This window comes from Fusarium odoratissimum (assembly GCF_000260195.1).
Source record: "Fusarium odoratissimum NRRL 54006 unplaced genomic scaffold supercont1.57, whole genome shotgun sequence".
Lineage (NCBI taxonomy): Eukaryota > Fungi > Ascomycota > Sordariomycetes > Hypocreales > Nectriaceae > Fusarium > Fusarium odoratissimum.
Window position 1 is genome coordinate 89,864 of NW_022158783.1, and position 12,223 is coordinate 102,086.

The following is a 12,223-nucleotide window of genomic DNA, read 5'->3' on the forward strand; positions in this document are numbered from 1 at the left end:
CCTATCCGTGAGACTTGCAGCATGGGTGTCTAAGAATTGCAGAAATCTACCGTCCAAATTATTCCATATGCCTCAGTCCTAACGGGCAAGAGATCCTTGTGACTGGATCACTATATAATAGAGGTCTCTTGAGCTTTGGATGGTCCTTTTCAACCTTGGAAGCCAACGTTGAGTAATCTCATCCTCTTCTCAGAGGCAACTCGAGACATTTTTCTTACTTCCTTCCGTCGCCTTCCGCCCTTCGACTTCATCATAATGCAGTCTGAGATGAATCTGGGACCTTACGTGGACAATAAGGTCAACATGTCTAGTCAAGCCATGTCCTACTCATCAACCGCGACGAGTCTTTCCCTTGCTGCGTCAGTTTGTGACCCAGAACCAAGCCTCCCTGAGTCCAGCTATATATTATTTGATAGCCCTTCAACTGATGGCTCTTACTGCTTCGATCTAACTCCGTTGTCTTCGGTAGCAGATACGCTTGAGTCTATTCCCATCGAAGCTGAGTCTGAGCACATGCCATGCTCTGATTCTTTACTCGACACTCGAATCAAACAAGAGCCTTTTGGTGTCGTTGAAGGGAACAATATAGGTTCCACGATGGGTTTTCATGCATCAATTGGATCATTGGTGCAGGCAAACAAATTTTCGATGCCAAGATGTTCCTTCAAGGCAGTCTATGAAGCCGCCTCTTTCAACAGTCTTTCAACTGAGAGCACCATTGCCTTTGAGACTGATTTGAATGCCTCTACATTGCCTTTCGACCATAATAGCCCAATCCTTCCATTCTGTCATAGAAAGGCTACGGAACTGCAACGATCCCCAATCCGACCATCAACGAAGGGGCCAGTCAAGCCCGATCCTTCACAAGTCGACGTTGTTCGAAGAGCCATGTGCAAGTGCGACTACCCTGGCTGCCACAAGGCATTCCGGCGCAGTGAGCACCTCAGGCGTCACAAACAAACGTGAGTATAACGGCAATATTCTTAGCAAGATGCTGGTAGCTGACAGTTCGTAGCTTCCACGGCGAGGGACCCAACCGCTTCTCCTGCGAATTCTGTGGAAAAAGCCAATTCAACCGACAAGATAACCTGAACAACCACCGCAAGCTGCACGCACAACCGAACAGGCGCGATAGCTGCGTAGAATTCATTCCTGCTGCTGTTCCCGTCATTGCACAAGAGAAGAGGTGCAGAAAACGACGAGCACCTTCCAATAAAAAAGGAATTGAGGGGAAGGCAGCATCTAGTAACCAGTCAGCATCATGAACACAAATGATCTAATGGAAATAAATTCTAGGCAGAATGCATTCCTTGTTATCTTTTTAACATGTCCTTGCGTTGTGTTACTCGACCAATGTGAAGACATAACGTCAAATTAGTCCAAAATGGTCTGGTGTATTTTTAACCTGTCCTTGTATTATAGTTCTAGCTTCTACCTCACCGTGCGTCTTCTCCTATGCTCGTAAATTCCGTCCGAGTCTCCTCACTGTACTTTCCTGGTTTTAAGTTGATCCTCTAGAGACGGAAAGCAAGGTCGACGATCATAGAAAGCAACTGAATGCCACATACTTCAAGTTGGGTGATCCAGAACAACAAAGCGCTGTGAAATGCGCCATCTATGTATGGGAGATGCTCTCCTATGGAGCACCGAATGCAGGAGATGATATGTGTTTTTTGCTGCTGGCTGATCGAATGCTGTTAGTAGCGCTGCGGATGCGGTCTGAAATGCTGCTCTATCTAACCCTCCGGCCTACCCCATGACTGTTGTCGGAGATTGGACAGTGAAGAATGGGTTGCGAAGCTTTGCTATTGCTAGACAAAAACTCATTATCTATAGCTAGTTCAATCATGCCCGACTCAGCAGTCTGAGCTATGGAAGTTGCTGATAGCGTTGAGAAAGGCTTTGAGGCGGCGATGAGGGCCAGGCAACATGTTCAAGCTTGCTGACCACAAGAGTCTCCGGACGAGGAGGGAGAAATCATCATCATGCGAACTTCGTTGCTCGCCAGGGGCAACTTGAACGCGCCCCACACTATTCGCCTGCCGGAATTGTCCTGGATTTTTGATCCATTAGTATCAGTAGCTGATATACTACGCGGAATTTAGGGTCAGTTGATGGCTGGTCGACGGCCGGTGCATCATTGCTGCCCTCGAAGATGTGCCTCATGTTCTCGAGGGTTACTGGAAACCCCTTGGCAGGTCCGTTCGGGACGTAAATGCTCTGTCGTGGTGGCTCAATAGTGGTGCGCGGTGGGATATTGTCAGGCAGCAGCTTACGATCAGCGGTTCAAAAAGTGATTGCGAAGGTGGGAGAGAACCCATTGGGGTTGGAGATAAAGGGCTGGCAAAATCACGGAAGTGACCTATCTAGGCTGGTTGCAATTAAGTGGCGTTACTAAAGAGCAGCTGGTGGGCACGAGGTCCTCGTCGACGTTGTTCGTGGGACAACGTGGAATGAGGGGAGGTACTGACACCTCCAAGAGAACAACGAGCGTGATACCATTCTCCACGGAACTAAGCACCAAGGCCCTGAAAGAAGAGTTTGATTACGCTGCTGGTGTTGGCGCACAACTTCCAAGGCCGAGCCCAGGCCGACCACCCTGAAGCCGCATGCGACAAGGTTGAAGGATATGTCAACGTATGGGCCAGGGGCTTCAGGGCCCTGCGCCTCGAAGTGCCTGAGAACAGTAAACAACTTCCGTGATCAAAACTACACCATATTCCGCCCCATATTTCACTCAGACACTACACCAAAAAACCGAGCTAGAGACAGTCCTTGAACGCAAACCTCCAGTGTACTTCCCGCAAGTGACAAAGCCGCAGTCTTTGCCTTTATAATACTCGTAGGAAGCGTAAGACTCGTCACGTGGCCAGACACGGCAAGGGCGACTGAGTTCATTGACAGCCGAGACCCATCGGGAGATTGACCGTGGTTGACCACAGATGCGCCCATTGAGGGAGCTGCCAGCCCTGGCTTCACACACTTGCGCTTGTGCTCAACAGCCATGTTTGGATTCGGCGACTTGACGGAAATTGTCCTGCCTCTGTAAAGCTTATCATCATTTCTGCCATCTTGAGGCTGACATCAACAAGGAAATCCGCGGAAGACCGATGTTTAATCACGAGCCAAGCCAGCAGCGTAGAACTTCGATCGCCTCGAGTTTAAGCTCAACGACATCCTCATTCCTCAGAATAGCGCCGTTAGATCCATTAATAATAAACTGTCTCTTAAAATATCATAATAAAGGAGTAAAGGAGGTATTTTAAAGTAAATCCCTTGGTAAGATTTATGCTAAGATAAGGATGTAAGTCAAATTCAAAAGAGCGTGAGTTAGTACTTGTCTGCTATCTTAAACGAGGGAAAGCCCGTCTTATAAGTATATAGATCATAAACATGCATTCTGGCCTCGCCACATAGTAAACATAGAGTAAGCCCATTTCGAGTATCATTTGCAACATCCCTTAACATGTCATCAATTCGGGAGCTTCTCACCATTCGTTCTCATTTCAGGCGATGCAAAAGGGACCTGACTATTCATCTTTCCCAGTTGGGGATTAATATAAGATACCAAGCGTAAGTCTCCCCCACGTTGTATAGAGCAGCCAATATAGGTGTGAACACCAAGGCCGCCAGCAAGGGCCTTTGTATCACTAGAAAGAGTGAGCTGCATTCAATATAATGATAAACACGACTTGACTTACAACAAATTTCCCAGGCATCTGGAATATAACTCGGCACTCACTGGCGCTGTTCGAAGAGCTTGCCGCTGTCCGACCTGTTCCGTTAAGAACTCCTTCAAGACCTTGATGATTTGCTGATCATTCTTTGCGTAGTGCCGTACAGGGATATAAATCTTGACTTTTGGGGTTTCTACATTCATGCGAAACTCGACGTTGTAGAGAATACCGGCTGTCCTGTGGTCTTTGTAGGGGAGAGGGATATCATCAGGCTTATTATGCATGCACGTTAAAGCATCCCAAAGCCGCTTCAGCCTCTTCATACCCGTCTCAAATTCGGGGCCCTGTATTCGGCCTCCTAGGGACATAGTCTCCTTGACGGAGCCAAAGTCTGTCCTTCTCTCCCGAAAGTAGATCTTAAGCCTGGCCTTTTCTAAAGGAACTAGGTCTAAAGCCAACATGTCTATTTCGGGCTCCAAGCCTGGATGCTGGTATACAAAGTCGATGTAGATGTGTAAGGGAATCTGCATTCCGATTCCGCATCCAGGGGCAGAAGTGATAGCATCTGTGATGACTCTCAATTTGGACCGATGGGTTGCACGCGCAACAACGCCGGGGAAGAAGTACGCTTTATTCGTAAGAGTTTTCTCGTTCAGGTCGAAAGCCCAAAAGAAGGTCGAACAGTGACCTTCTGGGTTTCTATCGGCCCAACTCCCATTAAAGCGTGCTTCAAAGTGGTCAAGCAAAGCGGTCTCTATATCTGGATATGCCTTGAACAGGGCTTGTTTGAAGGCCGCCGCAGTTCCCTCGTTGTACTGATTTGTACCAGTACCAGCATCGGCTCCAATGGGTTCGATGGAATAGCGGATGGTGGGTTGGTCCGCGCCGGTGTGGAAGTCCCAACTCAGTTCGATGGGAGTATGGTCGTCGGTCATGAAACTCTCCCACCGCGGAAGTTCCGACCAAGGGGCAACGCCTAAATATGGCGTAACAAGCTTTGCAAAGTGATGAAGGATACTATTTTGGCTCTCATAACTGTACCCCGCACTATCTAGGAGCGCTCCTAGCATGTAGCCAACGGTTTGGTACCAGTACTGCTGATGAGGCTCAGAGATGCCCTCCCACTTAGTTTTGACTAAGTGCCATGGTTTGGCTTCTTCTTGGGCTTCTTCTTGGAGGCTTTGCGAGGGGATCATTGTCAGGCGAAGTCAGTTGAGTGGTTAACAAAAATGTTGATGATGAAATCTCTGCTGTTCAAACGTGTCCGCAGAGAACTTTATATAGGAATTCGTAAATCTCTATGGCAGATCTGGACGCATTTCACCAACACTTGCCACCAGAAGATTGCTAAAAGCGGTGTAACATCGTACTGAGGATAAAACAAATGAGAAAGGCAAGCTGAAGGGAACTCGAGCAAAATCCATCACATGCATCCAATATTCAGCTCGACATGCTGCTGAGGCTTTTTCGGGATTGGAGCATTTAAGTTGATAGGGACACTCCGATACGCTTTGGGTCTGGCAGAGTGAGACACATATGCAAGAACTATGATATGATTAGAGACACTTATACGGGAGGCATGGTCTGATTCAAGGTTTGCTTCAGCCTTCTCTATGAGCTAGAGTCATGACTATACACCTGGTTTTGGTCCTGCGGCAGTTGCAATTTAATTCTTAACTGTTAATAGTACAAGGTTGTGAATTATTAAGCTTCTCAAGGTTATTCAATGCAAACGGCTTTTATGGGCTTCTCAGATGATGGTTGTAGCATTTCCTGTTCTTTTGAGTTGTGCCGCTGTTCAATGAAGTTTGCCCGGTTTAATCACATAAACATGCAGCCACACCAGAACCAGTCTGCTGTAACGACCGAGAATACTTAACAGAACAGAGGCCAATACGAGGTTATTAAGTCTCAGCTCGTCATGAAAGATAACTTCCGGTCCGGACTCCTGCGGCTGAGTGGTGGGATTAGGGATCGACTATCGAGTCAAATCACAGAATTATGGTGTCCACCTGCAGTCGGCAAGACACAACTTGGTTGAGTTTTCGATGCATCGATTCCCTTCTAGTGCATGTGAAAGCTCTGTGGAGTACTAGGCAGTACTTTCAACGATGTAGGTGTGGATGGATTCTGACCCCCCTCAGAAGTCATAGTCCATAGGGTGTGAAACCGTTGGCAAAAGAACATGCTTTTCCCTTGCAGATTTACTGCACCTCGGAGCGGCAAGGTGGCCGACAGGTAATCTCCTCGAACCAAGTCCGAGGAGCATGTTATCATTGTCTCTGCGTAGAAGCGTGATATACATATGTTTTGTATCGGGACCACAGACCTCTTATCAGACCAGTGACGCGATTAAATTCGCTATTCGTTGTCAAACCAAGCTATGTTCGATGCCTTGCAGGCACAAGATGCCGATTTACGAGTCGACGAAGCAGATCCTGATTTACTAGGTAGGTGTTCTGGAGCGGCAGAGTGTCGAGTGTCTCTTGTCGTACACCTCACAGTCTACAAGTCATAACGTCTTGTTACTTGTTTCCGGCGCGATCATCGATATACTACGAGTTACGTTTATTTTGAGGAGATCTCTAGTGTAAACATGGCACACATCACCTATATTGCTTAGCATCTGTTGTAATCACGCTGACGCACTGAGGTCGACCAAGATCCTGGCTATCAATGGCTTAGAAACACGCATATAATAACATTGTGCAACGACACCTTTATCCTTGCAAGATAACAAGGTCATAATCAGCTCCAGAAACTTGCAAACTAAGCTCAATCGTGTCCATCCTATCATCTATGTTGTAAATCTCGCAGAGCTCGCTATTATGGTACACCCCATAAATCCCCTTCTCAAGTCCAGAAAATCGGGGTTGAAGTCTATTGTTTTTAATTAGCTTTACATAAATCAATGCTAAGTCCACTGTGCACGTACTCTCTGGGCGTTCCGTCCCACGAACGTATTGTCATCGCAAGCGCCTTGCGTTTATCGTCCCAAGTTCCCCGAAGGAAGTCGACACCGCAAGATAAGTCGACGTTATCCACGAATGGACTTGTGGAGAAATGTGAGGTTGTCCATGGATCCGAATACATCTTGCGCTGGCCCTCGAATACATTAAGCCGCCCGTAAGCTATTCCAGCATTTCCGCTAAAAGCATCAACGTTCGGTAAGCTATCATTTCCAGGTGCTGATGTTCGAAAAGGGTAAAATAAACCCCCCTGGTCCCAAGTTGGGTTAAAGGTAGAATCGACAAAAGAGAGTAAGCCATCCAAAGTATCTTGATCTCCCAACTCAGATACCCATTGAACAACATACCCAAACACAGATGGAATTAACGGCCATACAGTCTGGGAGGTCTGTTCCTTGGAGGCAATCATCTCGGTTGCTTTAGCATAAGTCGAGGGCGCCATTGGATCTGCCCCCTCAGTCTTGACAAGTTCTCGAATCTGGAATGCTACTCGCGAGTTGCTTACGAGAACATGCTCAGAATTGGGTTTAGCGAGAAATCCCACAGACTGGCTCTTATAGGTATCGTGGGCAACAGAGGTATTCCAAGCATTCATGAATGCACCAGTCCTGACGATCATTAGTAACGCTATATGTATGTTATCTTAGAATAACATACCAGGCAGAGGACCATATGTCTTCGGAAAGCTGCTTCTTGTCTTGCTTTACACTTAAGAATTCGATAAAGAGCCCATTATCCTGAAACATGCCCTTTGTTTTCCATGCCAATTTGTATTTTTCGATGACCTCTCGCGATACGGAGGTGCCATCTCTGACATCATTATAGTGCAACGCAATCAACTATACTCGACATTAAATTCTCTGAATATTGCCTTCAGGATTTAGACGGTGAGCAACGTACCGGAAATTGGTTGCAATTGATGAAAATGCTATTCGGCTCGCAGCATACGCCCAGCCAGTTTTCCCGTTCCATCTCTGATATGATGGAGTTCTGTAAAGTTTTGCGGGTATAGCAAAATCTTTCAGGACCCATACCCCAGAACATAGGATCCCAATTAAACTCCAAGGCATCCTTCTCATTGTATTTATCGTCATCGAAGAGCATTGTATACAGCGACACCATGAGGAGAAGGTGACCGGAGTACTATAAAATGGTTAACGTCTGTCACATATTCTTAGAAGTCTCCCGTTTCTTACCATAATGTTCTCTTTAGTGACTGGATTTGCCCAGGGTTTTCTCAGTTCCGTAAGATCAGGATCGATCCGCTTTCCACTATGGCTTGTCATAAACCAGTATCCCCACACGTCGCGTAGTAGCATTTTGTGGATAAGCTTCTCCATTAAGACCTTGAATACAGACCTGAGGAGTGGCAGTCTGTGATAATGAGTCAATGCTGAGGCATATACCATAGTTGCGAGCTGGTAGCGATATGCATCGAGCCATTCTTGACCTGGCTTTTGACACACCATATGACGCCATTCGCCATCACGTTGAGTTGCCAAATTATGGAAATGCCGCAGATGACCGACTTGCTCTCGACATAGCTTCGGATGGTTCGCTAAGAACGTCTCGTCAAGCATGTTAGGAAAGTCATAGCCTTGTGACCCCAATAGTGTGGCTACATGTTTACTATGATCATCATAGCTAGGCGAAGCAGCTCTACATGGAGATTGTTAGCATCGACTATTTGCATCTAGTGCGTTGGCTATGTAAAGACAGGAGATAAGGGGAAATCAACTCACTCGGAGTATGTTGAGTCCATTATATGGAAATTCTGTTAATAAAGTTGGAATTTTATGCTAGGTAAATGCCTGGTGTGCAATAATTCCAACATCTAGCTGCCTCAGACATTCTTATAGCCAACTCAACAACCCTAACACGAAGCAGGTTTTATGTCACAGCAGTTAATGGTACATCGTAGGTGAGCTGACTCTATTCAATCGGGTAGATTTGGCAAGCGTCCATTAGCGGTTGACTGACGTGTACGTCAGGATTACCGCCGAGCTGCTCAACGGCCTTTCGACCATTGCTAGACGGAAAGGGACATGTGTCGACTTCCATTTTATTGGCTCAAGCCAGGACTAGCATTTGGAAGGTGGTATGGCAGCTCCAGACTGGAGATATGCATTTGGTATCTTGTGGCTGGGGGGCACCGGGGCTATCTCATGATATCGGAGTCTATCAGCTCAGAATTCAGTCATGGTGATCTGATGCAAAGGAATAAGGGTAAAGAGTAAAAAGGAAATGAGGGGGGAGGGAGGTTATCAAAAGAAAGGGGGAAGGGGAAAGAGAAAATAGAAAAGAGCGAAGAGTAGAGTAGAAAGACCAAGAACTGCCTCTACATTGAAACTCATGTGAGACCAAGCCACATCGGGTGAAGCTGGGAATAAGGTACCGGACTTAATCGAGTGAACCGTGCCTCGCGGCACGCGAGCCGCCTGCAGACACACCAAAAGAGGATATGCTGTTCCCAACATACATTATGCCATTCCACTCTAAAATCATGTTTGCGATAAGTGGAAACCCATCAGGAAGTGCGACACGTCTCATGATTCTCTTGGGGCAGGCAGCATTCCGCTTTTAATTTCAGATTCTGCATCTAGCATCCCGACTTGTCAAAAAAGCTCACCTACTGCTCGCCAAGTGTATTCTTGGCCCTGAAATTACAGGATTACGCACAACATAGAGCTCTCTTAGATAAACGGAAAATAGTAATAACGATGACCGGTTAATCTCCGTCTTCCACGCCGGAATCCTCTCCTTTCTTCATTTTGCCCATGTACGTTGCAGGATCTACAAGCCAAAGCTACGAGTGCTCAAACGATGTGGTGTATCTCTCTAAATTCTAATCACTTGCAAGTCGTGGGTAGTTAAAAGTTCCATTCACCCAACATGCCGGCTACAATTGGCGCAGTGGCATGATTGTGCAACCCTCGGGTTGTGAGTGGTTAGTCAGCTAGCAAGGGGAGACGGCAAACACTCCGTGCAGGACACAATCATGCCACTCTATGAAATGTAGTTAATATTTGGTAAGGATAAACGCTTTTTGTCGCCCCGGTGCCACATTTCAGGTCCACTCACATACGTCTTATTTAGCCAAGCCCTTTCGCTTGACCCGCATGAAGGATGGCATATGGTACAAAGGTACTAGATCACCCATATCACCTATTCTAGCATGGAGAAGGGGTGTATAAGTTTGTATGATAGGGTTGGTCTGTCTAGTGATGAAAGGACAGACTTCTGCTTCGAGCTTCGATCACGAGTACGAAGTCTGCCGGTATCCTTTTTCCAAGCTTGGAGCGGTGATGCTGGATAATTTGTTATCATACGATGATACCACAGCCAATTTTTCGTTGGTTATCCTTCCTCGGGAGCTCGTTGGTTCTCCACGTGTTTTACGCGATTGGTTCGAAACTTTCCGCAAGTGATGAGCCTAGCCATATATGAATGTTTGTGTAACAACAATGCCTTGGAACGGGGAGATTTTAGACCCTGGAGGTTCGGTAAGTACCGATAAGAAGTACCCGAAAACGCCACATACACCCAACTGAGACCTACTCGGCAGGGTTTGGTCAGAACCTCTGCTGGTGAAGCCTGGAACTTACTCACCTTGGTCAACCGTGCTAGATAGGAAAGTGCCCGGCATCCGCAAATTGAGGCTTGTGCAGGGGGTTTGAAATATGTACTGTGTTAGGAGAGGATAACCAGATGTCATGATCTTTGAACCGCGTTTCGACAGAACTTGAAAATGTATATCCCTCATGTCCGATCAGACACAGGCCACGATACGAAATGATCGACGGAATGTCTTGATTCCAGGTCGACATGTGATATCATAGCTTGTCATCTTGGCTCGGAAGACGCAGGGAGCGTTCTCATCTCCGATAGGAGGTCATAAGAAGAGTACTAACTACACTGCGTAAACAAGTGCATGCAGTACAGGTACTCCAAATAGCCTCTTACATTGCGGTAGCCTATGAATCTATTCTTCTACTTACGCTAGAGTTTTCGGCTTTCTACAGATAATATCTTTATATACATCAGCTTGTGATAACGATTCTGAAACCAATAAGAGTTTAGCGTCACAAGGACGGACAAAATGGCGCTGTGACTGAAATCCGCCTCAAGTGCTTTTGCCATTGTCTGAACGGCTAATCCTGATCATCAGTTGATCCTCGCGCTAGAGGTCGTGCTGGCCATAGCGCCGGAATGCGGTTCTATACATAAGATGGGGGGTCGGAAACTGATGTTGTCTCAAAGCTGGTAAGATGTCTGAGACATCAGGTCGTTACGTTCTCGTCGTACACCCTGCAAACAATCCCTCGTCGGAGGATCGCCGAGGATCATAGCAACCGTCTGTGATACTCTATGCATGCAAGGACTACACATCCGAATTATGCTGCAGAAACCCTGATGCTCTAGGTCGAGTGACTTAGTGGTCTTCTTTTGCAAGAGTGTGTAGTCAATCTCCAGATATTCGATTAACTACGATACGTAGCATTGCGTCGTTGGAGTGACATTCCTGCCCCCCTATGCTGGAAAAGTCATACTTCAAGCCGACGGGATTATTAGGGTCCAGCGGTTCTAAGATGAGGTCTTATGCAAGCTTTTGCTCGAGCATCGACAAGCGAACGTGGTTCAGCTCGGCTGCCAGAGTAATGACGCGTTGCTGTAGAAAGACTGCATGTGCTTGTCTTAAGTCGCTCTTGGGGGTTTCCCTTGTTGTACTACATTCCTCACACAATAGAAACGCAAAGTCGCAAGTAGACCTCCATCTGGTACGCGTTCTTCATGTTCGATACATCCGGACAGCTTGCAACTGCGCTTGACTTATTGCCTTCCGGTTTTCATTGTCGCAAAAGTCTTATCCTCCTCTTTTGCTGGCATTGATGTATCCTATGTTAATGGCTTTCATATTGACGTCGACTGATTATCTCGACCGATGGTATTAGCAGTCATTGGCGAATGATCATGTGTAAAAGATCGGTTGACCAAGTGTGGCCTAAGGTTATTGTCTACGAGACGCTTTCATTATCCAATCCCCACAAATGAGAGTGTGGCAGCATCCTGCTGGTCAATTGTGAAGCTGAAGATTACATGTGAATCCTTTGTTGACCATATCAGCTGCGTATGTGATACTTCCTTGTTGTAGGCCACACAGCTGATGAATGATGTATCAATCGGCTATGCACGTCGCCAAAGATATTACAATTCGGCCGTTGCCGGCATTCTACAGCCAGTCTGACAATTTTGAGAATATCTTACCCGTACAAGGAAGAGAGCTGCGCACAGGAATAAGGCCAAGAGAAAACAAATGGCTAGAACATGCTTTATCGAATTAACGACAGTAGAAGCCATCAAAAGGTCCTAGTCATTAGTAGTAGTAGTATTATTAGTTGTTGTTGTAAATGAAAATAAAAGGTTCATCTTTAGTTAGTTTATTATAGTAGAAATATTAAATGGTGATATGCCTTAGAGACCTGAATTTTACATTAGGTATAGGTTAAGTAGCACTTAGCATAATCAGTATGGAGCAAGTAGATGTCGTAGGTTGCATGAAGTCTTGAGGGTCTTTTC

The 12,223-nt window shown here is 46.4% G+C and overlaps 4 protein-coding genes across 4 annotated transcripts; 1 reads left to right on the forward strand and 3 right to left on the reverse strand.

Moving 5' to 3' along the window:
• Positions 1-255: 255 nt before the first annotated feature.
• FOIG_15697 (uncharacterized protein) lies at positions 256-1,265 on the forward strand (the record flags this gene model as incomplete). Its single annotated transcript, XM_031217084.1, has 2 exons — positions 256-962; positions 1,016-1,265. The coding sequence occupies 2 exons, from the start codon at positions 256-258 to the stop codon at positions 1,263-1,265; spliced, it is 957 nt and encodes a 318-aa protein (XP_031053213.1).
• A 1,468-nt stretch (positions 1,266-2,733) lies between these two features.
• FOIG_15698 (uncharacterized protein) lies at positions 2,734-3,006 on the reverse strand (the record flags this gene model as incomplete). The annotated part of the gene is made up of 1 exon (XM_031217085.1): positions 2,734-3,006. The coding sequence occupies one exon, from the start codon at positions 3,004-3,006 to the stop codon at positions 2,734-2,736; it is 273 nt and encodes a 90-aa protein (XP_031053214.1).
• Positions 3,007-3,442: 436 nt separating this feature from the next.
• Positions 3,443-4,991, reverse strand: FOIG_15699 (uncharacterized protein). The gene is made up of 2 exons (XM_031217086.1): positions 3,702-4,991; positions 3,443-3,650 (listed from the first exon to the last, which is right to left on the reverse strand). The coding sequence occupies exons 1-2, from the start codon at positions 4,871-4,873 to the stop codon at positions 3,473-3,475; spliced, it is 1,350 nt and encodes a 449-aa protein (XP_031053215.1). The 5' UTR covers positions 4,874-4,991; the 3' UTR covers positions 3,443-3,472.
• Positions 4,992-6,276: 1,285 nt separating this feature from the next.
• Positions 6,277-8,541, reverse strand: FOIG_15700 (uncharacterized protein). The gene is made up of 6 exons (XM_031217087.1): positions 8,389-8,541; positions 7,843-8,305; positions 7,547-7,789; positions 7,304-7,485; positions 6,613-7,254; positions 6,277-6,557 (listed from the first exon to the last, which is right to left on the reverse strand). The coding sequence occupies exons 1-6, from the start codon at positions 8,406-8,408 to the stop codon at positions 6,398-6,400; spliced, it is 1,710 nt and encodes a 569-aa protein (XP_031053216.1). The 5' UTR covers positions 8,409-8,541; the 3' UTR covers positions 6,277-6,397.
• Between the last annotated feature and the right edge of the window lie 3,682 nt (positions 8,542-12,223).

Bases quoted from the DNA above. Each gene is read 5' to 3' on its own strand.
- FOIG_15699 (XM_031217086.1), bottom strand. From the start codon at position 4,873: ATGATCCCCTCGCAAAGCCTCCAAGAAGAAGCCCAAGAAGAAGCCAAA. The intron at 3,651-3,701 runs GTAAGTCAAGTC...CACTCTTTCTAG, and splicing joins AGATGCCTGGGAAATTTGTT to TGATACAAAGGCCCTTGCTG.
- FOIG_15700 (XM_031217087.1), bottom strand. From the start codon at position 8,408: ATGGACTCAACATACTCCGA. The intron at 7,790-7,842 runs GTAAGAAACGGG...ACCATTTTATAG, and splicing joins TCACTAAAGAGAACATTATG to TACTCCGGTCACCTTCTCCT. The intron at 6,558-6,612 runs GTACGTGCACAG...TAAAAACAATAG, and splicing joins TGGGACGGAACGCCCAGAGA to ACTTCAACCCCGATTTTCTG.